Here is a 23,442-nt window from a genome sequence, read left to right as displayed (position 1 = left end):
ACAGTTATGTTATGCAAAGCATGGTGCTTGCAGAAACCTCCGAAGATATCCAAGCCACAAACGCCGATGCAGGTTGTCCGCGCTTCGAAGGAGAGCTTTCCCTTTAAGCGGGAATGCACCTAATGAGACGTCTAACATCATACTCATGTAGAGAATGCGCATAGCTTACTCTGCTATACATACCAAGAACCTCTCCAATGCACCTCATCAATCATAAAACCAATAAAGAGCCGAATAATCGATGCAAATCGGCTTGGTCGCGCCAGCACAGCTTGGAGGTGCCTTTCCTCCAGCAGTCTCAACGCGATAGACCTCTTTCAACCCCACACTACCCCCAGCATCGGTCAGCGTCTTCCAATCCACAGCTCCATATCCCTGATCGAAGGAGCCGACACTCGCGTTCGCCGGTGCGGGAATATCTGCAAGGCCCTTTCCCTTCAACAGCCCATTGTTACCAAGATCGAAGGTTGGGACCCCGTTGGAATCGAAGTAGTGTATGCCGAGCTTTGGGATTTGTGATGCTTCAATCGCGGCGAAATCAAAGTCGATGACGTATCTGGGTAGGAGGTCTAGGACCGCGGTTCCTTCGCCTGGCGGGAGCAGAGGAAGGAGCGGAGAAGCGTCAAGGAGGACGGCTTTGGCGCCAACGAGGACAGGGCTAGGGGAGGTCGAGGTACAAGTGTAGTTCTGGGTGCCGCGGCCGATGGTTATGAATTTGAGGGTACTGTTTGGGGCCGGGAGAGACTGGGTGCCTGAATAGAGAACAGAATGAGCATGTGAGTCACATTGATGTGAGTGACTCCGTGAAGAGACAGCATTTGCGGAGCCTCAATTGCAGCAGGCTAATTCGTAAGGTTCTGGACGGGATGGGTCTGTACTTACCATCCGAGAGAGGTACATTGTAGCCCGAGAGACCATTTCCACCACTTGGCCAATTCCGTGGTATGTTTGGCAAGACACTGCGTTTGGATGGACGAGCTTCGATAGTCAAGGCTAGAGCAAGGAAGAATACTATTGATGATGCGAGGCACCGAAGACAAGAAGCGACCATGTTGATGGATGTCAGATGACACTTGTGGCGACAAAGAGATTCACGCAATGGGAGTCGCGAGGAAGAAGAAGGATGTAATGTAGAGGTGTTGTAGGGTCTTAGGTGACACAGAGCCTCGCGAAAACGGAATATACCCGGTAAATGCAAAAGAGATTATATGCTCCGTAGCTGCCCCCAGTCAAACACGAAAACGCACACAAAAAGCTAAAGAAACACTGACCGTGCAGGCAACGTGGGATCATATGCAACTTATGTACTCATGTACCTTGAAACCAACCTCATGAAACTAACCCGCTCCATGATCCAGCGCTTGCGTTCGATAGTGCAGGCATTCCAATCCCGCGTGCGTTGAAAGCCTGCAAGACGGTGGATTTCCCCTCATGTATTTCTATTTCCGGGCCGCCAAGGAACGAAGTGGATCCAGAATCATTCACAGATAAAGTGTTTGCGGTTCAGCAAAAGTAGTACATAGTAGCGAAACGTTGGAAAAGGGTCCACGCTTCACGGAAGTCGTCGAGGGCGAGGCTCAAAACGGAAGGCCAACGGGGAGAACGGCCCATACATAGCACCATTCTTCGAGATCCTTTATTGGATTAGGTAGCGTAGCATGGGTCAGGAGCCAACTTTTTTACTGTATGCAGCTACTGTCACGTCGTCGATCCGGCCCATTGAGGGTTCGCGATGTTCCGCGCGTATGCTTGTTGGAAAGTTGCAAGGGCGGCCAACAGCGGCTAGAGAACCACGATTATTGGCTTCGCTTATTGGCCGCATAATCAGCGCTGACGGGCGAATCGAAGGTGGCTACGGTATTATTGCTGCCTCGGATGTGAGAATGTCTGTCACGAGGGATTCGAGATCTTGTTCATCAGCCTCTTCGAATCCGAGTAATTATAGAGGCTTGAAGGCGGGTTGTCCAATTGTAGTTCGGCTCGAAAATTTTGAGCCTTGAGGGCTGGGAGGGTAGGACCGTAGGATCAATCTTCGGCAACAGATCCTCTTTGAGTTCACCAACCCCGATAGTCAAGAGGAGGGTCACATCAACATCTTGATGACTTCCCTATTACATATAAAACGATCGACACTTTCTTTCTTGAATTTGGTTCCATAACCCAATGTTACGGAGCTCATGAGACGCCATGTGCTATCTTTGCTAACTACCTAATACAGTTTTAACGACAAATCCTGAAAGTAAAGTCCGAGCATTTCCCCAAGTGCCCAACTCCTCGCTTGCCCGCGCCGCTGTGCATCGTTGACAAACAGTCTCTTGTACCGAGTCTCCTCGGTCTAGACTAACTCTCGCTGCTCGAGTCTTGTTCCTGTCGCCATGCCCGCTTGAAAGATGACCCAGGGTCTTGTCCGAATGCCCTTTGCCGATCTTCCTGCATGCCTTCAAGGACCCGACCGAGGCCACCACCACGAAGCCGTTCTAGGACAACTTTCATGCCTTCGTTACTCTTCCCTGTTGCTTCCCTGGTCCTTCTCAACCCGATCATCTCGATGCTGCGCTGAAGTGACGAGGTAGACCATGAAGAGAAGAAGCCCTTCTTTGGCGGAGATTCCTCCTCTGAATCCGATGCCGGTAATGGAATGGGTGCGCCAACTTCTCCTTTCTTCCTCAGTGTTTTCGCTTGTCCAAAGCGTGACAGGAGGGTGACCGTGGTCGTTACATCCGTTCCCTCGCCTTTCGTGCTCTCCACCAAATCTAGTCTGGGAATTTCTGGCGTGGCGGTTCCCGAAGACGGCCGCCTGTAAACTTGCTTCTCAACCACACTCAATATGCCAGTCCACTCTAGATTCCTCGATTCTGTCTTCATCCATCCCTCTTTGACATCAATCACACTTTTCTCGAGAATGTAGCTCTGTCCAGCGTCCGCGCTTGAGCCCAATATGCCTTTTGGTAACAACTTCAGCACCGTGGGAGGCAGTTTTGATTTTTTAAGATGCAATCGCGTCGTACTGAGTCGTTGTGTAGCTGGGTCGAAATGGCGGTCGATGACATCCGTGGAGAGCACGTGAGTTGCGTAAGGGTTCGGGTAACGGAGAAAGTAGGCAAGGCTCACGGCTGGCAAAGGGTAGTCATAGTTGAAAGAGCTTTCGTAGAATTTGACCATGATCTAGATGATTATTTGATGATGGGTGATTATTCATGGCAAATGATGATGCTATCCATGTCAACTTGTCGAAGCAGAAGCGGGTAGAGACTGCGCTAGTGCGGGGAAGCGGCGTCCGCAAACGCCGATGACTCCCAGTCCACAAACATTGCTCGCATGTTGGGTCTGTCCTCTTTACGTCTGTTCGTTCGCAATGGCAACAGTATCAGATGTGCCTGATGAGCCTGGTCAGCCGCCAGCACTGACCGCCTTCTCATTAGCAGAAATCTCCCAAGAATCAAAAATTAAGGAGCAAATAATCACTCCGTTCGATGTTTCGGGAGGAGTTGACGAACATGGGAAAGCCGTTGCTATAGACTATGATAAGCTGATTGACCATTTCGGGTCGCAAAGAATTGATAAATCGATGCTTGAGCGGTTCGAAAGACTTACTGGAAAACCACCACACAGGCTGTTACGCAGGGGTTTGGTGTTCAGTCATAGGGACCTCAACCTGATACTGGACAAATACGAAAAAGGCATTCCGTTCTTTTTGTACACTGGAAGGGGTCCGTCCAGCGGTAGCATGCATGTGGGACACTCAGTACCCTTCGAATTTACAAAGTTCGTAGGCACACTCCCTCCAATATGTACTCAACAGATGGGCGCTGACCAATGGTAGATATCTGCAAGATGCATTTAACGTACCACTAATCATTATGCTTACCGATGACGAGAAATTTCTCCACTCGCCAAAACTCTCCCTCAAAGACTGCCGGAAGTTCGCTCTAGAAAATGCGTTGGACATAATAGCAATCGGCTTCGACCCGGCCAAAACGTTTATATTCGCGGACACCGACTTCATATATGGGGGTCATGGGGCGGCATTTGGTCAAAATATACTTGAAATTGGCAAGAAGACAACCAACAATCAGATCAAAGGGACATTTGGCTTCAATGATACGTATGTCGTTTCCACGGCACGATGCCTAGTAGAACGTCATACGATCCGTTGCTTAAAATTTCAACAGCAACAACATACTCGAGTTCGCTTTCCCAGCAACCCAATCAGCTACTTCTTTCGCCACCTCATTCCCCTTCATCTTCGGCTCGAACCCCAAAACAGTCTCCAAGATACCCTGTCTTATCCCCTGTGCAATAGACCAAGACCCATATTTCCGCCAATGCCGTGACAACGCACCACGACTAGGCCTAGTAAAACCGGCATTAATCCACACAGTCTTCCTTCCCTCCCTACGTGGAAGCGAGTCTAAGATGTCAGCATCGGACACAGAATCGAGCATCTACCTCAGCGATACCGACAATCAAATCAAAAAAAAGGTTGGAAAGGCGTTCTCGGGCGGTCAAGATACCCGCGAACTTCAAGAACAGATAGGCGGTAGGACGGCGGTGGATGTACCATTCCAGTACTTGACATTCTTCCTCGAATCAGATAAGGAGTTAGGGTCCTTGAGAGAACGATACGAGAAGGGACTCATGCAGAGTGGAGAAATGAAAGCTGCGGCGACCAAGGAGCTCCAGACCTACGTGGCTGCTTTTCGCGAGCGGCGGAAAGCCGTTACCCCCGAAATCAGAGAAGAGTTCATGAGACCGAGACAGTTGATTTTCAGGAGCATGCCCTCTGAAAAGGAGCAAGCGGCTATGCTAGAAGACCGTAAAAAAGCCTTGCAAAAGGAGCTGGCCTTAATCGATGGTGAGATGGAGCGGTTGCAGGGCAGTGGGGCTTAGCAATTTAGACATCTTCGGTGCTTGTAGTACTGGTAGCAATCACACGCTCAAAATCATGATACCCCGATCCGCGTGTATTGAACGTCAACTATATTTTGCTGCTGATGAATCTGGTCTGATACCTGCGATTGTAATTCTCTCTTGTGGCTTGTAACGATGTTGAAAGCCCCTAGAAACGACATGAGGGATCTCGGGCGGCAGGGTCCAGAGACTACTGTTTCATTTGATTGTAATCCTTCTTTCATACGCTTCCCATCATCGAGTTTCCGCCTGATGCTCTTACACAATGAATCCCTGTAGAGCAGAGATAGCAAGCCCGTTCAAGGACCCTCCTCCTCACCCTCCGTCTTCCTCACTACAGCACCGCTACTCCCTTTGCCCCTTTTCCTCGGCTTACTACTTCCGCCCTTAGGCCTATATGCGTCATCATCCCTCTTCCTTTTAGTTTTTGGTGCAGGTGGGTCAATCCCGGCACCCCCAATCACATTTCCTTCATCATCCAAAACTTCCGGCTCGGGCTCTACCTCTTGTTTCGGCACGGCAGCAGACCGCCTCTTCGCAGTGCCTGAGGAAGGAGGTTTTGGGGAGGCTTTATGACCTGCGGACTCCGAAACGCTAGACACTTTCTCCGGTGCGGACTCTTTCTCTTCTGGCCGAGGATCCTGTAGGAACACTTTGGGTCTGTGTTCACGGAGCCAGTTGTAGACGGAGACGGGGTTGCGTAGCTGCGCATCTTTCTCACGCTCGCGGTCCGTGGGTCTGAAGGGACGAGGGAGCATTAGTGGGGCTTCTGGAGGCAGGTTTGCGAGATAGGTATCAAGTGCAGAAAGGAATTCATCTTCATGGCTGGGTGTCATGTAGCCTATTGGTGCTTCTTGCAGCAAATCCTTGGGCATTTCTTCTGCACTGACGATATTGAGGGTCGTATGCTGGACTCTCGACAGATTAGAGAGGGAGTTCGTGCGGTTCAAGATGGCATGAAATTCAGCTTCCATGGTCTTAAATGCGGCCGGCGTGATCTGGCCGGTGTAGAGGTCTTGTTTTGCTTCTTCAAGGGCGGCGCGAGTGCTTTCGATCTCGGAGGGGCCGTATGGGGAGAGGTCGGGTTCAAGTGCTGGGACAGCGGAGGCATCTGGGGTTGGGGAGCGGAGGTCGTAGCGAAGATGGGGCAGGACTTTGGTGGATTCGTTGACATCGAGAAGGAGGTCGAGAAGTTGACTGCGAGATATGAGGTTTAGTAATTGAGTTCCCACTGACTGCCCTCGGGGATGAGTAGTACTCGTTCTGCTCCTGGAGACGTCGGGCTAGTCTCATGGAATGCTGCTCCTCGTCGAAAAATCTGTTGCTATCTCTCATCTTGTCTTTGAAGTTATGCCTCAATTTTAGAAACTTCTTCCTGCGGGCCTAGTCAGTATGAGCCTCCTGAATCAGCTGGACTGAGCTCCGTACTTGTATGACTTATAGCTCAGTCTGCTGGGCTCCTCATTGGGCAAGGGCGGAGCATCCTGGTTGTTCACAGTAGCAAAAGACATGACTACTAACTGACGGTCTCGTATGAAGTGGGTGTAGGTTCGAAGAGGGGAATAATATTCCGAAAACGCGGTCTAAACCAGCAAGGTGGAATGATCTCCGTTCGCATCGCGACTCACTGTCAAAGCACGTTGCCGTGATTTTGCCGGGGTAAAATCCAGTCCCATCCAACTTCACTCAAAATCAAGCAGCAGAACAGCTAAGAGTGGCGATGGGCCGCCATTCTACAGCAATTGACACCACAACTCTCACACCACCACTGTCTCCGTCCAGCAAGCGAAAGCGAGAAGAAATTACCGCCGAAGAAATTGAAGTTGACGTGACCGCCCCAGAACCACCCTCCAAGAAGGCTCTTCGCAAGGCCAAGAAAGGCAAGGCGACCCCCGATGCCTCAAAGGCAGAAAGCAAAAGTATTGGCGTGCAAGCAGGCTCTGTACTAGACGAAGATGCTTCAGCAGATATTTCGGCAACATCAAAGCGCTCGGAGTATGGCATTTGGATTGGCAATCTACCCTGGACCGCAACTAAAGCAGATCTACGCAATTTCCTTACCAAAGACACAGGAATATCAGAAAACATGATTACAAGGCTACATCTCCCCGCGCCTAGGCAGGGTATAGTTACAAACTCAAAGCAGAGAATCAAGCCCCAGAATAAGGGATTCGCCTACATCGATTTCTCTACCGAAGAAGCGTTGACAGAGGCGCTGGCACTTAGTGAAAGGCTACTTACGGGGAGGAGGGTGCTGATCAAGGACTCGAAGAGCTTTGAGGGGAGGCCAGATAGGACGAAAGAGCAGGAAACCGCGATTGTGAACAGCGGGAAACCACCCAGCAAGCGTATCTTCGTGGGAAATCTGGCCTTTGAGACTACAAAACAGGATCTCGAAACCCAATTTACAAGATGTGGAGAGATGCTAGATGTGCATATCGCAACTTTCGAGGATACAGGGAAATGTAAGGGGTACGCGTGGGTCGAATTTGCAGAATTGGAAGCCGGAGAGGCTGCAATGAGAGGGTGGGTAAACTTCGAGCAGAAAGCCGATAGTGGAGACGAAGACGAAGAGATTGCAGAGGCGTTGGCTGGGGAGGCTGATGTAAAGCCGAAGAAGAAGCCCAAGTTGAGGAAGTGGTGGGTCAATAAGCTACATGGACGGCCATTGAAATTGGAGTTTGCCGAAGGGAAAGATGTGAGATATAAAAAACGATATGGCAAGGATGGTAGTGCCAGCAAAGATGGAGTGAAGGTGGTGGATCCGGAGCCAGAGTCGATGGCACAGCCTGCCTTTAAATACCCAACATCTTCGGCCAAGAGACCCCTAAGAAGGTTGGATGCGAGAACGGTCAAGCCTGGTGCAGCTCTCGCAGCGGCTCCGCGGTTGACTGGAGGGATTGTTGAGAGTCAGGGGAAGAAGACCACGTTCACGTAAGGGATGGGACGTGATGCCAGGAACATTGGGGTTTGCAGAGCTCTAAATCCCTAGAGCAATTAAAATGTCGACACGAAGAGGATTTCTGTACCCCCAACCCTTTTGGGGACGATGTTCCTTGTCGCTAGTTGCTCTGTTCGACCGAAACCTGTGATTTAATTGGAAAAAAGGCTAGTGCTTGAACGTGCTATAAAAATGCTTACTCGTAACATGCATTTTCGCACAACGGGGTCCAATGCTTGATAGTCGGTCTTCAAGGCCTTAGGTCACTTTCCTTGAACCACCCCAACCAAGAGCATGATATATGCAGAACTCTCTACTGCTTTGTATCATCTTCCAACAATGACTTCCAAGGTTCCACAATTCCAGACTGAAATCCTCTCGCGCCATTGCTCAGCACAATTATCTCACCACACTTGACGCTGTTAAACGTGACCACCCCGAGTTTACATAGCCCCTTCTCCACCGCCCATCGCCTAGTGGTCCCAAAATTCCCTCCACAGCTCCCTTTCGGGGTGATCCACTCGTTGTCGCGCAGGAAGTACGGTGTACACTTACAACCCTCCATAACTTCCTCGCTGTCATTGACGATGAGAACCTCTGTCTGCAACTGATGATTGTTGAGTCCGAGACCCAGTGGTTGAGCAGGGGCTAGAGCTTCATCGTATACCCCGCGATTTGAGGTCTTATGCATCGTGAATTTAGTTGGTGTGACCTTGTTGGGCGAGACAAAGACGCGCCAGCGTAGGTATGCAGCCCCAAGAATGGGATCGGCAACAGAGGATAAGGAGCCAGGATAGAGCTGAGATATGGGGTTATCCCCAATTAGGCGAAGAGGTCCTTCTATGGTAGCAGGCCCAGGATGGGGCCCGTCGGATGTAATGGTGAATTTGCCGTTGGCGGAAAGTGCAATACGAAGCTGGGACATCGTGTCAGAAGTGCCGGTTGTTCGAGGATCAGTTCCATCATACCTTGAGAGGTGCAGCATGATTTCGGTCGTTATGCTCGCGTTCAAGGTGGTCATGCAGCTTCTCTAGGAGCTCTGCAAAGGCTTTAGGCCCCTCGAGTGGAGAGGTATCCCAGCCAAACTCCTCAGCTGCATTCAGCATGCGGTCTAGGTGATAGCTAAGCATGTAGAACTGAGCCGGTGATCTGGCTGCCGTGCCACTGATTTCCGCATTGACCCAGGTATTTTGCCAGCTGTAGAGCAAGATCGCGTCACTGCGGATTGCGGATATGATGTCGAATCCATCGGAGGTGGGGGGGCTATCCATGCTTTCGGTGCGTTATGACAATTTAAGTTGCCAACAAAATGATGAGGACGAGATGCTACCCATCGTCTTGGGCGCAGTGCGAGAGGAACCTTCCCAACCACTGGCAATTTCTGAAGGGAAAGAGCCATACAGAAGGCGTGCGGGTATCGACTGCATCATATGAAATCTAGTACCAATCCGGGCAATAAGACGAACTCAAGATATATAGTGTCGGACCAGCCAAATGACCATGAAATTTGCATCAGGGATATTTCCCAGTAACGAAGAGGTGAAGCCGTGTGGTGGTGGACTGTTGACGTATCTTGGACGCTAGCGGAGCTTTGTTTCGCCTCGCCAAAATTTCGAGACCAGGTTGCCCAAGCTTGTCCATATCGTCCACCGGGCTATATCTTATTCTCGCATTGCGAATAGGGCACGAGAGCACCTTTTCCACTACATGAAAGGCATTTAAGCACTGTCTGGCCGTTCTTTCCTTAAGTAGCATCCAGCCAGAAGCATCATGTCCTCCGAAGGTGTACCAATACCTCCGTCTAACACCAACCTTGGCACCCCCTCCCTCTCCTCTGATGCGTCATCGCTGCCTTTTTGGGATCGTCTATCGACATGGGCATCCGAGAACAAAGTTGTCGTATACACAATCGCAGGTGTTGCCGTGGTAGTCTCTGGGGCGGGCGTGGCATACTACCTCTCGGATTCGAGGAAAGGGTCGAAAGATGTAGCGGCGGAAGAGAAGAAACGATTAAGCAAAAAGGAAAGAAGGAAGGCAAAGCAAGAAAAGGAGAAGGAGAAGAGCGCGCCAGAAGCTGAAGCAGCACAAGAAAAGCCTAAAGAGCAGTGTGAGTAGCAATTATTGAACATGGGGCCCAGATGTTGTTAACTTTGTGCAAGCACAAGCGAAGCCTCCCACTGTGGAGTCAGATCCGTTACAAGGTATACCCCAAATAGATGAGAACAATGTCGATACTTTGTCGGAACAGGTAGCAAGCGCCCTTCCCAGACTTTCATGGGTGTGGGGTTGACCGTGATCAGGAGCGAAAAGAATATGCCACGAAATTGAAAGTCGCCGGCAACAAGGCGTATGGCGACAAGAGCTACAATGACGCGATCGAGCTATACGGGAAGGCTGTCCTGTGCAAACCAGATCCCATATTCTATTCGAATCGAGCCGCTTGCTACAATGCGCTTGGAAGTTGGGAAAAGGTCGTGGAAGACACTACAGCTGCGATCAATTTGGATAACGAATACGTCAAGGCACTGAACAGGAGGGCGAATGCATACGAGCACCTCGAGAAGTACAGCGAAGCTCTCCTGGACTACACGGCGAGCTGCATAATAGACGGATTCAAGAACGACCAGAGCGCGCAAAGCGTAGAGCGGTTGCTGAAGAAAGTGGCCGAAGCCAAGGGCAAGGCCATCCTTGATGGGAAGGAGAAGAAGTTACCGAGCCCAACATTCGTCACAAACTACCTACAGAGCTTCAGGCCACGGCCACCACCACAAGGTCTAGAAGAGACCGCGGAATTGGATGACGAGAGTGGCAAGGGCCGACTAAGAGCGGGGCTGATGGCTATGGACAAGAAGACTGGCGAAGGCTATGAAGCGGCATCCGCGGCTTTTGACAAAGCTCTTGAGCTCGGCGATCTCGGCGAACATGAGGCATTCGCATACAACATGCGTGGGACGTTCCGATATTTACGAGGCGAGAACAAAGATGCGCTTGAAGATCTCACACGAAGTGTAGAGCTCCAGCCGACTTTGACCCAGAGCTATATCAAGAGGGCAAGCATGCATTTGGAACTTGGTAAGTCCAAGCGCTGACGAGCTAGCAAGCTGGGGCTCATATACTGACTGCAGCAGGAAACCGAGAAGCTGCTGCGAGTGACTTTGAGCAAGCAATGGAGCAACAGAAAGAGGACCCTGATATCTACTATCACCGAGCTCAACTCCATTTCATCCTTAGCGAGTTTGCGGATGCGGCCAAGGACTACCAAAGATCGATCGACCTGGACCGGGACTTCATCTTCTCTCACATCCAGCTTGGAGTGACCCAGTACAAAATGGGCTCAATTGCCTCCTCGATGGCGACGTTCAGACGGTGCATCAAGAACTTTGACAAAGTGCCTGACGTTTATAACTACTACGGAGAGCTACTTTTGGACCAACAAAAGTACCAGGAAGCTGTGGAGAAATTCGACACAGCTGTGGAGATGGAGAAGCAGACGAAGCCCCTTGGCATGAATGTGCTGCCACTGATCAACAAAGCACTCGCTCTGTTCCAGTGGAAGCAAGACTTCCAAGAAGCAGAAAAGCTGTGCCAGAAAGCACTCATTAGTATGCTTCCTTCTATCTTCTCCGCTGGTGGTCTCAGCTGATACAAATTAAAGTCGATCCTGAGTGCGATATCGCTGTGGCCACAATGGCTCAGCTGCTCCTGCAACAAGGCAAGGTTACGGAGGCGCTCAAATATTTCGAAAGAGCCGCAGAGCTCTCAAGGACAGAGGGCGAGATTGTCAATGCCTTGTCATACGCCGAGGCCACGAGAACACAACTAGAGGTTCAGGAGAAATATCCTCAGCTTGCAGGCCGACTGGTATGTACATTCCCGGGATAAATCCCCCCTGGCCCGCTCTACGAGTCGCGACACATGTTGCGGGAGCACAAGGCTCTGGAAATCCGTTCGGGCTGTCTCATTGCTCTGGATTTTGCCTCCAAGAACGAATGCTGACCTGAGTTTTTTTATAGCAGGGTATGGGGGCTAATATTGGCGGTCCGATGCGATGATAGCAATATGTACGAAAACCGCGAATTCTGGTGATGCCTTTCTTGTAAATAGAGGATTACTCTATCACCATGAGCTATTGAGTCTCTTGTAGCTAATTCTCCACTTTTGATCCCTCTTCGGCAACTTAACCGTTGGATGCAAGTTAACTTTGCAACACTGTATTATACTCTATTTGGAACATTCGAATGGAGCTTGATAAACTCGTAAAGCTGGCTACCATCACCGAGGAAAAAGAAAGAAGATACATTGAAGAAAGGCTCCGAGGGGAGAAACGCCAAGAGATATCGAGGACTAATCAGGCTTAGTCGTATGCTAAGCCCCGGTGCCGAAAAAGAATCTTGAAGACCGGGAAAGATGTCATCAATCCTGCACATGCCGCCGGGTTGCCTACCTTTCTTTTGAACTGACGCATCTTTTGATGCCGGCCATCTAATGACCGTCGATGTCCAGGCAAGTTCCCCAACGACCTTCGACGCATGTCCGCATTTTTCTCCTCCGGCATCGGTGCCTGATCTAGCGCCACGACTCTCATTTTCTTTGATACGCTCCTTTACGAGTGGTTTCTTACGAGGACCGCTTGCGCTCCGGTAACCAACCATGGGGGCTCCACGGCAGAAGAATCTCATTAAGAGCAGGAGAAGAATCGAGGATGATGGGGAGGAGGAAGAGGGTTCTGTGGCCGCCGGTGTGGAGGAGGATTCTTTGAGCGAAGGATCTGCCATAAGCGACGCGGATGACGACGCAGATGCTGAAGGGAGTGATGGCAGTGATACGTCGCCTCCTCGGACAAATTCGAAAGTAGATGCGGTAGCGAATGGACATCGGGAACGTCTTTCAAACGCTGCACCACCGTCCAGATCAGCCCCATCAAAATCTCCTCTTGCCACCACAGTTAATGATACAGAAGCAATGATGAATGGACTGAAGGTCTCGGGCGAGGTAGATGTTGAAGGGACAAATTTCGAAGACCTGGGCAAACAGCTAGAAGGGGAACCGCAGCAGGGCGTCGCACACCAAGGACCAGCTGAAGTGCTTACAGCAGACAGCGTAGGAGAACGAAGGCGACGGGAGCATGAAGAGTACAAGAAGAAGAGGGATGCGGATCCAGCGTTTGTTCCCAACAGAGGCGTATTCTTTATGCATGATCACCGATCTGCTGCGCCAGGCCAGAATGGCTTCAGACCTTTCGGCAGAGGCCGGGGAAGAGGGCGAGGGCCCATGGCAGGCCCTTACCCGTCATTCAGGTATGTTTGAATAAACCATGTCGTCTATCTGAAGATAGAATTTGCTCACTAGCAAGCAGAGACTCGCAGCCTTTGGGACCCGCCGATGCCCCTTGGGCTCACGATCTCCATGAGACTGTCACCCAGCCCAGTACGCAGACTGCACATGATCACGAAATACCCTTCGATCCCAGCACACACGACCGACAAAATGGAAGATCGCCTCCTGCGAAGTCACAACCACCTAATCGATCATTTTCGAAAACGACAATGATTGGAAACGTTCAGATCAGAGTGTTACTCAGCGGCATGTCAGATGCAATAACATTCCCTGCGGTGCCCGTGAATCAACATACTCGCCTTCCTCACCATCGCCCACCACTTCGCCGAGACAAACCTGTCAAGATCTCCTTACCGGAGATGCCCATCCGGTATGTCTTTCCATCGCTGGACCGGTCCTTCATATTCATTCCTCGAGCCATGCGACCCAATCAGCAAGGCTTTGGTAGAATACGGGGAAGAGGAAGCTTTGGTGGAGGATATAGTGCCTTCGGTGGACTTTCCAGCAGGAGGACGAGTGCCTATGCTGGAAGCGCTTATTCACCAAGTGTGGCCTTGAGTAGGAGGTCGTCACTTGCACGAGAAGTGGCGGTGGAAGGTATCATTTCGCCAGCAGGTGCAGCTCCACCGCGACCTGCGCCAGTAGTCCGATTACCTCCGGCAGCCGAGCAGATTCAGGTAACGGGTCAACAGCCTGCGACTAACATGAGCATGGCTCCCACTGTCAATCTTCCTCAGCCGTCAGCCTATCCACTCCCTCAGAAGCCTACATTCCGCGAGAACCGCCCCGCAGCCCTACCGATGCACCATCCGAAGCCTGAAAGGACACTGCAAGTTGCAGACATAGACTCTCCTGCCACTCTTGAGTTCAACCCACCGCAGCAACAACAGCAGCTGCCGTTCCACCAGCAAGTACCCACACAGATAACCGGTCAGGCATACACGCAAGATTTCCAGCATCCCCATTCTCGACATCCATCTCACCCCAGTCAAGCATCTGGTGGTACACCTTTGCCTCAAATACCCGAGAGAGCTATCCACGCTCAACCGTTCCAACCCTACCCTTATCAGCAACCGCAGGGCTTCTACCCACCACATTTCCCTCCGCCGGTCTACTTCTATCCTCCTCCAGACCAAGCTGGCGGAGCTCCCTCTGCCGCAGCTCCAGCTTTCGTGCCTGGTCAACCTTATCCTTATCCTATTCCACTTGCACCAGCCCCGCCACCGCCACCGCCGACCGAGCCAACCACACAAGCAGGCACTGTCGCTCACGAGAGCAACGGAATGGTCTACTACTATGACTCTACACAACTACCTACGCCTGTAGAAAGTACGCCGCCTTACCCTCCAGCAGGATATGCAATGCCGCCATCAGGTGGAGTGATGGGCATGGGTGGGATGATGACACCTCCTATCTTTTATGCGCCGCCTCCAGGTTACTACCCACCACAATAAAAGCCGGCTGATCTTCGACATGGTGGCTTTACTAGCTTTGAATGTTCTTCGTCCAAGTTATTCAGCGTGTCCGTGATGCATTTCCAGCGTGCACTTTTCAATAAGTAACTATTTTTTTTAATTGAGTTCTTGGTGTACTTGATAGTTCCATTCTACTCTCGTTGCGTTTCTCAGTGCGTGAGCAAATAATCTTCGGATCTCGATGGAGAGAGACCGTTCATGGTCTGAGCTGTTTGGCTTGTTCGAAGCTTGTCGAAACATTCAAGCATATGTTCCTCTAGACCCTTGTGTAAGATACGTAAGAATTGCTGGTGGATGCCACAAGTCCTTTCGGCCTCAATCGAATCCCTTGCATAGATATGGTTGCATTCTGCTGGTCAACATGACAGTTGTCTCGGCTTCACCGGCAGTATATGTTTGACCTATAGTCGAAACACTGACATTCAAAGAGTGTTATTAACGCAACCTCCGAAATAGGTTATGAAATTCGTGGCAGACAAAGTGTTCATTATGTGTTTTAGCATACCCAAAATCCATTGCAATACTTGGCACTGAAATATTTTCCCCCTCCCTCCCCTGATCCAAATTATCAATTTTGGTCGGACTGTGGAAACCTCAGCGGGGCTTGAATGGTAAGAGCAGTTGTATACAAAAGATTCAGTTGTGAATTACAATTTTCGTAGTATCTAGGACTTGAGAAATAAGAGAAGCCTTCGTAATCTAGATCATAATTGTGGAGAATACCATCTCAGTGCCAAGCATTGCCATATCTTTTGCAGACGCTAAATGTAATCCAGGCAGCGATGTCCTCTCACTTCCCCCACTCTTGTTCCTCAGATCCTACCTTACCTCACGACTCCTCCTCCTTCACCAACACTCATCAAATTTTTTCTGATAACAAGTGTAAGCTACGCTTAATAAGTATCTATCACTAAGAAGCTACACAGCTTCTTTATCTTATTCTTCTGACAGACCCTTGTCTTCACTGCCCGATACCAGCTTTCGTCATCAGAAGAGCTCCTCCGAGTCAGAGCTGACAATGGCTACCAACGCCACGGCATCGTCTCCAGACATGCCTATCACTATCAAGATCATCATAAGCGGCAAGGATGAAAATCGAAAGTTCAAGCTTCCTCTGAGGGATCTTGGTGCCAATTCGCTGCCCGAGAAGGTACATAACTCCGTCAGCCTCGCCTTCACAGCAACTCATACACCTACACCTCTACATCATGAACTTTCTTCGGGTGTTGACCTCCGCTGATGCTCATAATTTTTATAGCTTCGCACTTTGCTCAACATTCCTTCAAGTCAGACCACTGTCTTTGAGCGCTATTCCGACAGCTCGTCTTCGTTCATCACCCTAGATAGCAGTATTCCATCTGTCTACAAGCAACTGTACCGTGCTGCGAAAGCCAAGCAGAAGCTCAAGATCCGAGTCACCATCACTGAAAAGCCAGTTACCAAGCCGATCGAGATGCCAAAGTCAGACTCCGTCGTCCCTGACCGTCTTCCTACTCGATGCTACGTTCATCCCTATATCTCGGATCCTGTCAAGGCTGAGAATGACTTGCTGGAGGAATCAAGAATCGATGCGTACGTCCGAAGGAACTATCCATCAGCTGCGACACTTGTGCCCTCCGTCAAGTCCAGCTCAGAGTCGCAGCATGAGGAAGCTGAAGATACAACCTTAAAGCCTTCTAAACCTTACTACTGGCCAATCTCAGAGGATGGCGGTTTCTCTGACGCCACAAAGACAGCTTTCCAGAAGAAGGATGTATCCCCTGCAGCAGCAAAAGAAACGCTTGCCGAGAACGATTTCGAAGACGCGGAGTCCGTGCCTCGCTTCTTCTCCACTAAGAATGACTTTACAGCTGTCGATGACCATTCGAATATCACCGAGGCGCTGGAGTCAATGCGACAAGCCAGCGCTAGAGACTGCTTGGTTCCAAGCAACTCTTTCACCATCTGCTGCAACAACTGCGATAAGCCAATCCCAGATGCCCACTGGCATTGCAGCATTTGTGAACGTGGTGACTTTGATCTGTGCCAAGACTGTGTTGAGAAGGGCTGCCTTTGTGACAGCGAGGACCACTGGTTGATCAAGCGGTTCGTTAAGGGAGGGAAGGTCATCAATAGCACGACCGAAACCATTGCCCCAAAGAAGGCTATCAAGGTTGAGGAAAAGGCAGTCCCGGGTGCTTTCACTTCGGATACCAAGAAAGAGAACGTCCACGAATCTCTCGATCTCAGCCGAACTTGCAACTCTTGCGTTGGAGGTGAGATCACGTCTTGCTTGTCATTCCACATCATTGCTGATCTTTACAGTGTTCCCTGAGGCAACCTTTGTTACATGTACCGTCTGCGAAGACTACGACCTTTGCATGCCATGCCACGTTGGCTTGAAGCATGGTCATCATCCTAGCCACGCGTTTGAACCTGCTTCGAAGGACACAGTTCTTACCAGTTTAGCTGACAAGCTCTGCCCTCCTGGCCGCAACATGCGTCATGGTGCAATCTGCGATGGCTGCGACGAGGTACATTCCTCGACGTTGGTCTCAATGATACATGCTGACAAGAATAGGACATCTGTGGCGTCCGTCACAAGTGCATGACCTGCCCAGACTTCGACTACTGCTCGACATGCATCAAGAAAGCTCACAAGACTCACCCAGGACATCGTCTAGTCCCGCTATATGAGCCAGTGTCACAGAAGCCCCGAAGCTACCAGCATCACACCGGTATCTTCTGTGATGGCCCTCTATGCGCCGACAAAGGTGAATACATTGTGGGAGACCGATACAAATGTGCTGTTTGCCACGACACCGACTTCTGTGCGAACTGCGAGGCTCTGCCTAAGCTGATCCATAACCGCACTCACCCCTTGATCAAGTTCAAGACTCCTGTTCGCAATGTCTCGGTCACCACCTTGGGCGAAAAAGGTAATGGAGAGCAAATGCGTACCATGGGCGACCAGTCTCCACAGACAAGCTCTAAGTCCACGGAGACTACTCCAGCTGCACCGTCGGCCAACGCTGCTACCCAGGTCCAAACTGTCGCGGAAGTCATGCCTACCGAGTCAATTGAGGAAGAGCCCGAGGTCGTGGCCACCAAGCCCATCGCTGCCCCCGAGCTTCAAGCTCACTTCATTCGTGACTCCGTCGTCGACGGTTCTTCCATGCCACCAAGCAAGCAATTCGAGCAAACTTGGACTCTTCGCAATCCCGGCCCACACGCTTGGCCCGCAGGCTGCACCGTCTGCTTCATCGGCGGCGACGGCATGCTAGACGTTGACCCCAACCACCCATCGCACGTAACGCAAATCTACAAAGCGACCAAGAGCAACGTCATTGATCGCGTTGTCGAAGTTGGGGAGGAAGTTGACTTCACAGTCAAGATGCGTGCCCCTGAGCGCCAGGGTAAGGCTATCTCCTACTGGCGTCTCAAGGACACCACTGGTCTACCATTTGGTCACAAGCTCTGGTGCGACGTCGACGTTAAGGCACCTGAGCCTGTTGTCGAGATTGAGATAGCCAAGACCGAGCATATCGAATATATTTCCAAGCACGCCTCAGTGAAAGATGAAGAAGAGGAACAGCAGACCGAGAGCAAGATGATCTTTCCCAAGCTCGACAAGGAATCTCCTGTCTCTAGCACTTATGGGGCTGAGGCTACTACTACTCCTGCCGCAGTACCATCTGCCCCAGTGAGCGTCAAGGATTCATTGGAGGACGTCGAGAGCCTTGAGCTTGATGACGAGGACACTGAGAGCGATGAGGCGTTCTTGACTGATGAGGAGTATGAGCTTATTGCTTCCGATGACGAGATGGAGACGGCGAAAAATGGGAAGAAGTAGACAAGCCCAAAGCAAGCCTACTACGTGTGAGGAGATGTCTTGGGATTGTGGATGTGGCTCATCAAGAAAGACGGATATGCTGATGGCGAAAGAGGGCGAAATTGCAAATCATGATGACACACAAGAGATCAATCTTCTTTCTTTTGGTGTTTTGTTAGGATAAGGCTGCTCGCGATACTTGCTCAACTGAATGGATGTAGTCCAGTAGGAAACGAATCAACTCAATTACATGGAGTCACGCTCTCTGTATGTGATTGATCGACGAATACAACTGGGTGTTAATCTATTTGTTTGTTTTCTTCGGGTTTGTCTCATGGTCATGATCCAATTCTGAACGACTGTTATTCCCTCTTCAAAGCCGTAAACCGTACTCGATCTTACCATTCGCACCGTTCAAAGTTGACCATGTCCATCACAGCAAAGACATACAAACTCAACAAGACAAGAAGCAAGCTAATAACCGATCAAGGCCAAAGGGGATCCACGAGGCAGTCTACACATCCATCCACGACGATACGTTCATATCGACTTCATGTATTGCACCATCTTATCTATTCTCCGCAGCACTTTCCGACTCGCGCTGCGCATCCGGTGATTTCGCCCATCACCGCGCAGTTGTAACCCTTCCTAAGAGCTAGATGCAGCGGGGATGGTGGTGTTTTGCGTGGGCTCCGACCGGGAGACGGCGCCGAAGCGGGTGTTGCCTTGGTCGAAGATCTGAAGTATTGTCAGCCTCGTATAAGATGATACTCCGGAAGATAAATGACTCACGGCGTAAATGCTCTTCAAGAACACATCACCCAAGATATCAAAGGTCATAGTTCCACGAGACTGAATGCCTCCGTAGGTCATGCCATTGCCTGCGTCAGCAAAACCTAGATCCTCTTTCTGCAGGGCGAATTGCTGTCCCCCGACAGCGAAGCTCACAACAGGGAGCTTGTTGAGAGCGGTGTTGGAAGGGTAAATGTATCCCTGCTGCGTAGAATCATATTTGCCTCCTGGAATCGCCTTGTAGATAGCTTCGCAGGTGGTGTCGTCAACCAGAGCGAGGGTTGTTCCGGTATCAGCGATGGCGGTGTTGCCGGAACGTGTGATAGTCTTGCCGGCTACGACTGCAGAGGTGCTGTCAAACATCCAGAAGCCCTGAGAGTTGTCCACGGGCGTGTAGTAAGGGGTTTGGCCGCCAAGGGCGTCTTGATCGATATAACCGAAGGTGTAGAATGATTCGCCTTTGTCTGGATCATTCGCGTCTTTGACGGAGCCGAGATTGGCGGTGAAGAGCTCGGAAGTCTTTGGGATGTCGTTTTGGGAAATCATGTTCTCAACGGGAGTCTGCACCGGGTTGGGAGTGACGGTATTGATGGATCCCCAGGCGAGACCGAGGAGCCCGTCGCTACTGTCTTGCTGGAATTGGGTGGAGAGGGTTTGAGCCAATTCGATAGCTTGGTTTTGGATGATGAGACCGCCCACATTGACGACGTCGGTTCCCACTGTGCCGGAGGCAGAGGAGTTATCTCCGTAGGAAATCTTCCAGGACGAACCAGAGGAGTTCTTGAACGTGCTCGACTGGGTGGGGTCGAAGATGGTATGGCTGGTGCCTGATGTGGTGGCTGCAGGCAGCTCTGTGGACCAAAGCTGTAAGACTATTAGGGCTGGGTGTTAGAAAGCAGGAAACGACGCATGATACTTACCCAGAGATCGGCTGATCCAGTGTCGAAGTCTAGAGTGAAGGTCTTGCCTGGAGTACCGATGGTGACAGGGCAAAGATACTCAGAATCGTTCTGTGAGTCTTCGGCGGGGACATCGCCGGTCTGGTCGCTGGTCGGAGCCTTTTTCTGGAGGACCTTCTGCATATGGGTCTTGCCACCGACGGCTTTGTGTTCACCATGTTTGCCTTGGTGGTGGGCTTTGTTGATGACGGTGTATGGGCCATCCAATGTAGGTGTGAATTTGTACTTGTGGAGGAGGGAGACATAAGACTTGGGACCAGAACGTTGGTAGTTCTTGTTCTGAATAAGCTTGACTCTCTGGAGTTTGGTTGCCATTGTGTCTGGAGATCTGGGTTTGCTTCTTAAGAAACGGGGTTTGAGCGACTTGAAGGACCGAGGTACGATGTGCAGAAGGGTAAAAGATGGTAGTATGTGAAAATAGTAGAGGAGAGCTGAGTATTTCTAGGAAAGTAGAAATGTTTCTGGCGGTGTAAGGTTGTAGGAATGTGGAATGTGGTTTAGAGAAGGATGAAGGATGAAGGAAGATGCTTGTCCAAATATAAGAGAGGTTCTGCACAGCTGACAAGGACGCAGCTACCGTAATGACCTGTTTGTTTCACTTTCGGGGTCCTGGCCGCCTAAGCTACCTACCACACACTGCTCGCGCCTGCCCGTGAAGGTTTTTCCGAAGGGTGTACGCCTCGGACCGTGAGGGCATGATGTCAACAGACCACTCTCAGTGGCTGAGAGGGTGCTTTTGCTTGTTCAAATTCCTGTTAGTGGTGTTGGATCGACAGGCAGACACCATGGATGGCGCTAATGGTCGGTGATTATCCTACGGCACTGGTTGCAATAGGCCAGTAGGCTGCTTGCGTATATTTCCCGAAGGAAAGGTTTGGGGGGGGGGGGGGGTGTGAACCCTGTTTTTGGACCTGGCAGGGACAAAGATAGAAATGGCCATGAATCATGCAGCTCTGCGGCAGTGGGCATGTCCAGCCTCGTTGCTAACATGTTGTTGGAGTGGGGTGTCAATGATTTGCGCGTACCGCCATCGCCACCCCACCTTCGTGGTCAAACAACTTTGTTCGACTTCCTCAGCTTCTTTGTTCGAGACGATCAATCGATCTCCTGCCTTTTTTGTCAACCAACTTTGATACAGGTATCGCCTCATGTTGAAGACGTGTGACATGCAGTCACGCCGATGACGTTCTGGTGGTGGCGGCGCTTACAAGTACAACATTATAGATTTGAGGTGCCCGAGCTACCCCGTGTCTCGACCACGTCTCTCTGCCTTTTCTTTGTGCGTAAGGCCCAAAACATGCAGCGGCATATGGACAAATTTATTGATGTGCAAAAGCAATAAGAAAGATTGTCAGGTCCCTCGGGTGATCTTATTGAGGATCAGATGAATCTCGGCAGTCAAAGAAGCATAAATTGCCGCTGCAGGTGATAGTGGAGGGTGAGCACTTTAATATTGACGGACATACACCATGCAAGGCTGCGACAACCGATTTCTCATAGGACGCCTTACGAATTTTCTCCCCTGAGAGGAGTCGGTGCTTATGTTAAAGAGGCTGACGTATATTGGCGCGATTGTGGGCTTCTATCAAGTGCTACTGTCAATCTACTCGATACAGAAAGTCTACTATCAGATGTATTTGGATGCCTTTGGTGCTATCCCTTTACACTTCCTGGCCTTAGCGAGTCTTGAGACGACTGCGTTTTAGTCAGATGGTGGCCCACTTGGAGACAAGACACTGGGATACAGACCTGCATGCTCAGTCCTGGTGGAATGGCTTCCATTATTAACCCTCCCTGCTTAGAGATGCCCCGAGGGTTACACGGTCCGAGGTCCCTAGTTGGCAGTCCAGGATAGACAGTTTTTCTCCCTTTCATAGTGGAGAGTGACAAATTCATATCTTTGACGCGCGTCCCGCGATTTCTGTAGGCGTCTGTTCCAATGCTTCTATAATAAATCGATGCGCTTCTCTGACCATGCTTGGGCTCATATCGTGGCTTACACCGTCGAACACGATATCTTCGAACACGACTCCGCCTTCATTAAACCATCCATCAGAAGCAGTGGCTTTTTTGAGCCATCGTAGAAACGGCTCTCCACACTTGTATGGGACCTGTATATTTCGGAGTTAGTATTACTTCTTTAAGGCAACGAACGGGTTTTAAGACAAGTTTGGGGAGCATGGTGAGCAGTTTGCTCCCAACACATGGTTTGTAACTCAGACATAGTATAGATTGTCGGGAGGCCTTGCTTCAAGAAGTGCACGTACCAACTTATCATCACCACCCGCCATATTTAATATCCGTTTCCCTTGCAAAGACCTTTTCATCAATGGCACAAGTCTCTGTTGCTCTGACGCAGTAGGAACCCGATCGTATACATCGTCATCGCGAGACACAATCTCACCCAAAAGCAATCCCGCAGGATCATACCTCTCCACGGCTTCCACAAGGCCTTTCGGAAAATCCGTTGATCCTAAGAATGACGATCCTGGAGGGTCACTGTCCGTCCACGTTGCAAGCTTTGAGAGCCGAGCTCGATCAGACATCAGGCGGACGTAGTCAGGACAACCAATGATGACGACTGCAGTGGTGATTCGAGGATCATGTGTTATGCAATGCCATCCAGCATGGCCACCAAGGCTCACCCCCAACACCAAATGGTTTACAATCACATGCTGTGATGTCGGGAATACGTAGGAGGTGATATAGTTCATAAGATGAAATGTATCAATTGCAGTCCCGTCTTTAGGTGGTTAGTGCTCGTTGATTGCTCTTCCTTGATACGTACGATAGCTTGCAAACATGTCCTGAGCATGCGTCTTGTTCCCACTCCTCCAAGCTTCATTCGAGAGAGCATCCACTTCTCTCGAGCCGTGATTCCTCTGGTCAAATGAAACGCATATGAGACCCAACGCCTTCCCTTTCTTCGGCTTTTGCTTTTCTTCTCTCCAAGCATTGACGGTCGAGGCAGCCACGGGCGCCATGCATTCTTGTGTTTGTAGCCGCGGATGGAGGAGCCACAAGCATGCCACATCTTGGACTTTTGCATCTAATTCGTCAAGACCGTACACTGTCGTAATGATGCCCGCAATGCAGACTGTCTTCTTCGAAACCGGTAAGGGAGGTATAGGGTACGTATTAGCCATTGGGTTTGGAGTTGCCATGGCGTCTGATCAAGCAATTGACTCTATATCCACGGTGCTGTTGATAGGCTTT

General features: G+C 50.5%; 11 protein-coding genes across 11 annotated transcripts; 5 read left to right on the top strand and 6 right to left on the bottom strand.

Annotated features, from left to right (window-relative positions):
- Positions 1-207: 207 nt before the first annotated feature.
- Positions 208-1,051, bottom strand: HO133_005786 (uncharacterized protein; the record flags this gene model as incomplete). Its single annotated transcript, XM_037296691.1, has 2 exons — positions 208-752; positions 883-1,051. 2 exons carry the CDS (start codon positions 1,049-1,051, stop codon positions 208-210), a joined length of 714 nt encoding a protein of 237 aa, XP_037147872.1.
- A 1,289-nt stretch (positions 1,052-2,340) lies between these two features.
- Positions 2,341-3,162, bottom strand: HO133_005785 (uncharacterized protein; the record flags this gene model as incomplete). The annotated part of the gene is made up of 1 exon (XM_037296690.1): positions 2,341-3,162. One exon carries the CDS (start codon positions 3,160-3,162, stop codon positions 2,341-2,343), a length of 822 nt encoding a protein of 273 aa, XP_037147871.1.
- Positions 3,163-3,355: 193 nt separating this feature from the next.
- HO133_005784 (uncharacterized protein) lies at positions 3,356-4,890 on the top strand (the record flags this gene model as incomplete). Its single annotated transcript, XM_037296689.1, has 3 exons — positions 3,356-3,765; positions 3,824-4,105; positions 4,173-4,890. The coding sequence occupies 3 exons, from the start codon at positions 3,356-3,358 to the stop codon at positions 4,888-4,890; spliced, it is 1,410 nt and encodes a 469-aa protein (XP_037147870.1).
- A 320-nt stretch (positions 4,891-5,210) lies between these two features.
- HO133_005783 (uncharacterized protein) lies at positions 5,211-6,422 on the bottom strand (the record flags this gene model as incomplete). Its single annotated transcript, XM_037296688.1, has 3 exons — positions 5,211-6,108; positions 6,170-6,286; positions 6,340-6,422. The coding sequence occupies 3 exons, from the start codon at positions 6,420-6,422 to the stop codon at positions 5,211-5,213; spliced, it is 1,098 nt and encodes a 365-aa protein (XP_037147869.1).
- A 209-nt stretch (positions 6,423-6,631) lies between these two features.
- On the top strand, positions 6,632-7,849 carry HO133_005782 (uncharacterized protein; the record flags this gene model as incomplete). Its single annotated transcript, XM_037296687.1, has 1 exon — positions 6,632-7,849. The coding sequence occupies one exon, from the start codon at positions 6,632-6,634 to the stop codon at positions 7,847-7,849; it is 1,218 nt and encodes a 405-aa protein (XP_037147868.1).
- Positions 7,850-8,165: 316 nt separating this feature from the next.
- HO133_005781 (uncharacterized protein) lies at positions 8,166-9,123 on the bottom strand (the record flags this gene model as incomplete). Its single annotated transcript, XM_037296686.1, has 2 exons — positions 8,166-8,768; positions 8,821-9,123. The coding sequence occupies 2 exons, from the start codon at positions 9,121-9,123 to the stop codon at positions 8,166-8,168; spliced, it is 906 nt and encodes a 301-aa protein (XP_037147867.1).
- A 499-nt stretch (positions 9,124-9,622) lies between these two features.
- HO133_005780 (uncharacterized protein) lies at positions 9,623-11,904 on the top strand (the record flags this gene model as incomplete). The annotated part of the gene is made up of 6 exons (XM_037296685.1): positions 9,623-9,959; positions 10,012-10,100; positions 10,153-10,924; positions 10,981-11,454; positions 11,508-11,713; positions 11,866-11,904. 6 exons carry the CDS (start codon positions 9,623-9,625, stop codon positions 11,902-11,904), a joined length of 1,917 nt encoding a protein of 638 aa, XP_037147866.1.
- A 598-nt stretch (positions 11,905-12,502) lies between these two features.
- HO133_005779 (uncharacterized protein) lies at positions 12,503-14,643 on the top strand (the record flags this gene model as incomplete). Its single annotated transcript, XM_037296684.1, has 2 exons — positions 12,503-13,149; positions 13,209-14,643. 2 exons carry the CDS (start codon positions 12,503-12,505, stop codon positions 14,641-14,643), a joined length of 2,082 nt encoding a protein of 693 aa, XP_037147865.1.
- A 1,039-nt stretch (positions 14,644-15,682) lies between these two features.
- On the top strand, positions 15,683-18,496 carry HO133_005778 (uncharacterized protein; the record flags this gene model as incomplete). Its single annotated transcript, XM_037296683.1, has 4 exons — positions 15,683-15,814; positions 15,923-16,919; positions 16,969-17,177; positions 17,225-18,496. 4 exons carry the CDS (start codon positions 15,683-15,685, stop codon positions 18,494-18,496), a joined length of 2,610 nt encoding a protein of 869 aa, XP_037147864.1.
- Positions 18,497-19,123: 627 nt separating this feature from the next.
- On the bottom strand, positions 19,124-20,541 carry HO133_005777 (uncharacterized protein; the record flags this gene model as incomplete). The annotated part of the gene is made up of 3 exons (XM_037296682.1): positions 19,124-19,213; positions 19,268-20,131; positions 20,188-20,541. 3 exons carry the CDS (start codon positions 20,539-20,541, stop codon positions 19,124-19,126), a joined length of 1,308 nt encoding a protein of 435 aa, XP_037147863.1.
- A 1,577-nt stretch (positions 20,542-22,118) lies between these two features.
- On the bottom strand, positions 22,119-23,390 carry HO133_005776 (uncharacterized protein; the record flags this gene model as incomplete). The annotated part of the gene is made up of 3 exons (XM_037296681.1): positions 22,119-22,337; positions 22,494-22,969; positions 23,015-23,390. The coding sequence occupies 3 exons, from the start codon at positions 23,388-23,390 to the stop codon at positions 22,119-22,121; spliced, it is 1,071 nt and encodes a 356-aa protein (XP_037147862.1).
- Between the last annotated feature and the right edge of the window lie 52 nt (positions 23,391-23,442).

The sequence above is a fragment of the Letharia lupina genome, assembly GCF_014066315.1.
Source record: "Letharia lupina isolate WasteWater1 chromosome Unknown contig_22, whole genome shotgun sequence".
NCBI classification, from domain to species: Eukaryota; Fungi; Ascomycota; class Lecanoromycetes; order Lecanorales; family Parmeliaceae; genus Letharia; species Letharia lupina.
This window is presented reverse-complemented; position numbering and strand designations above follow the sequence as displayed.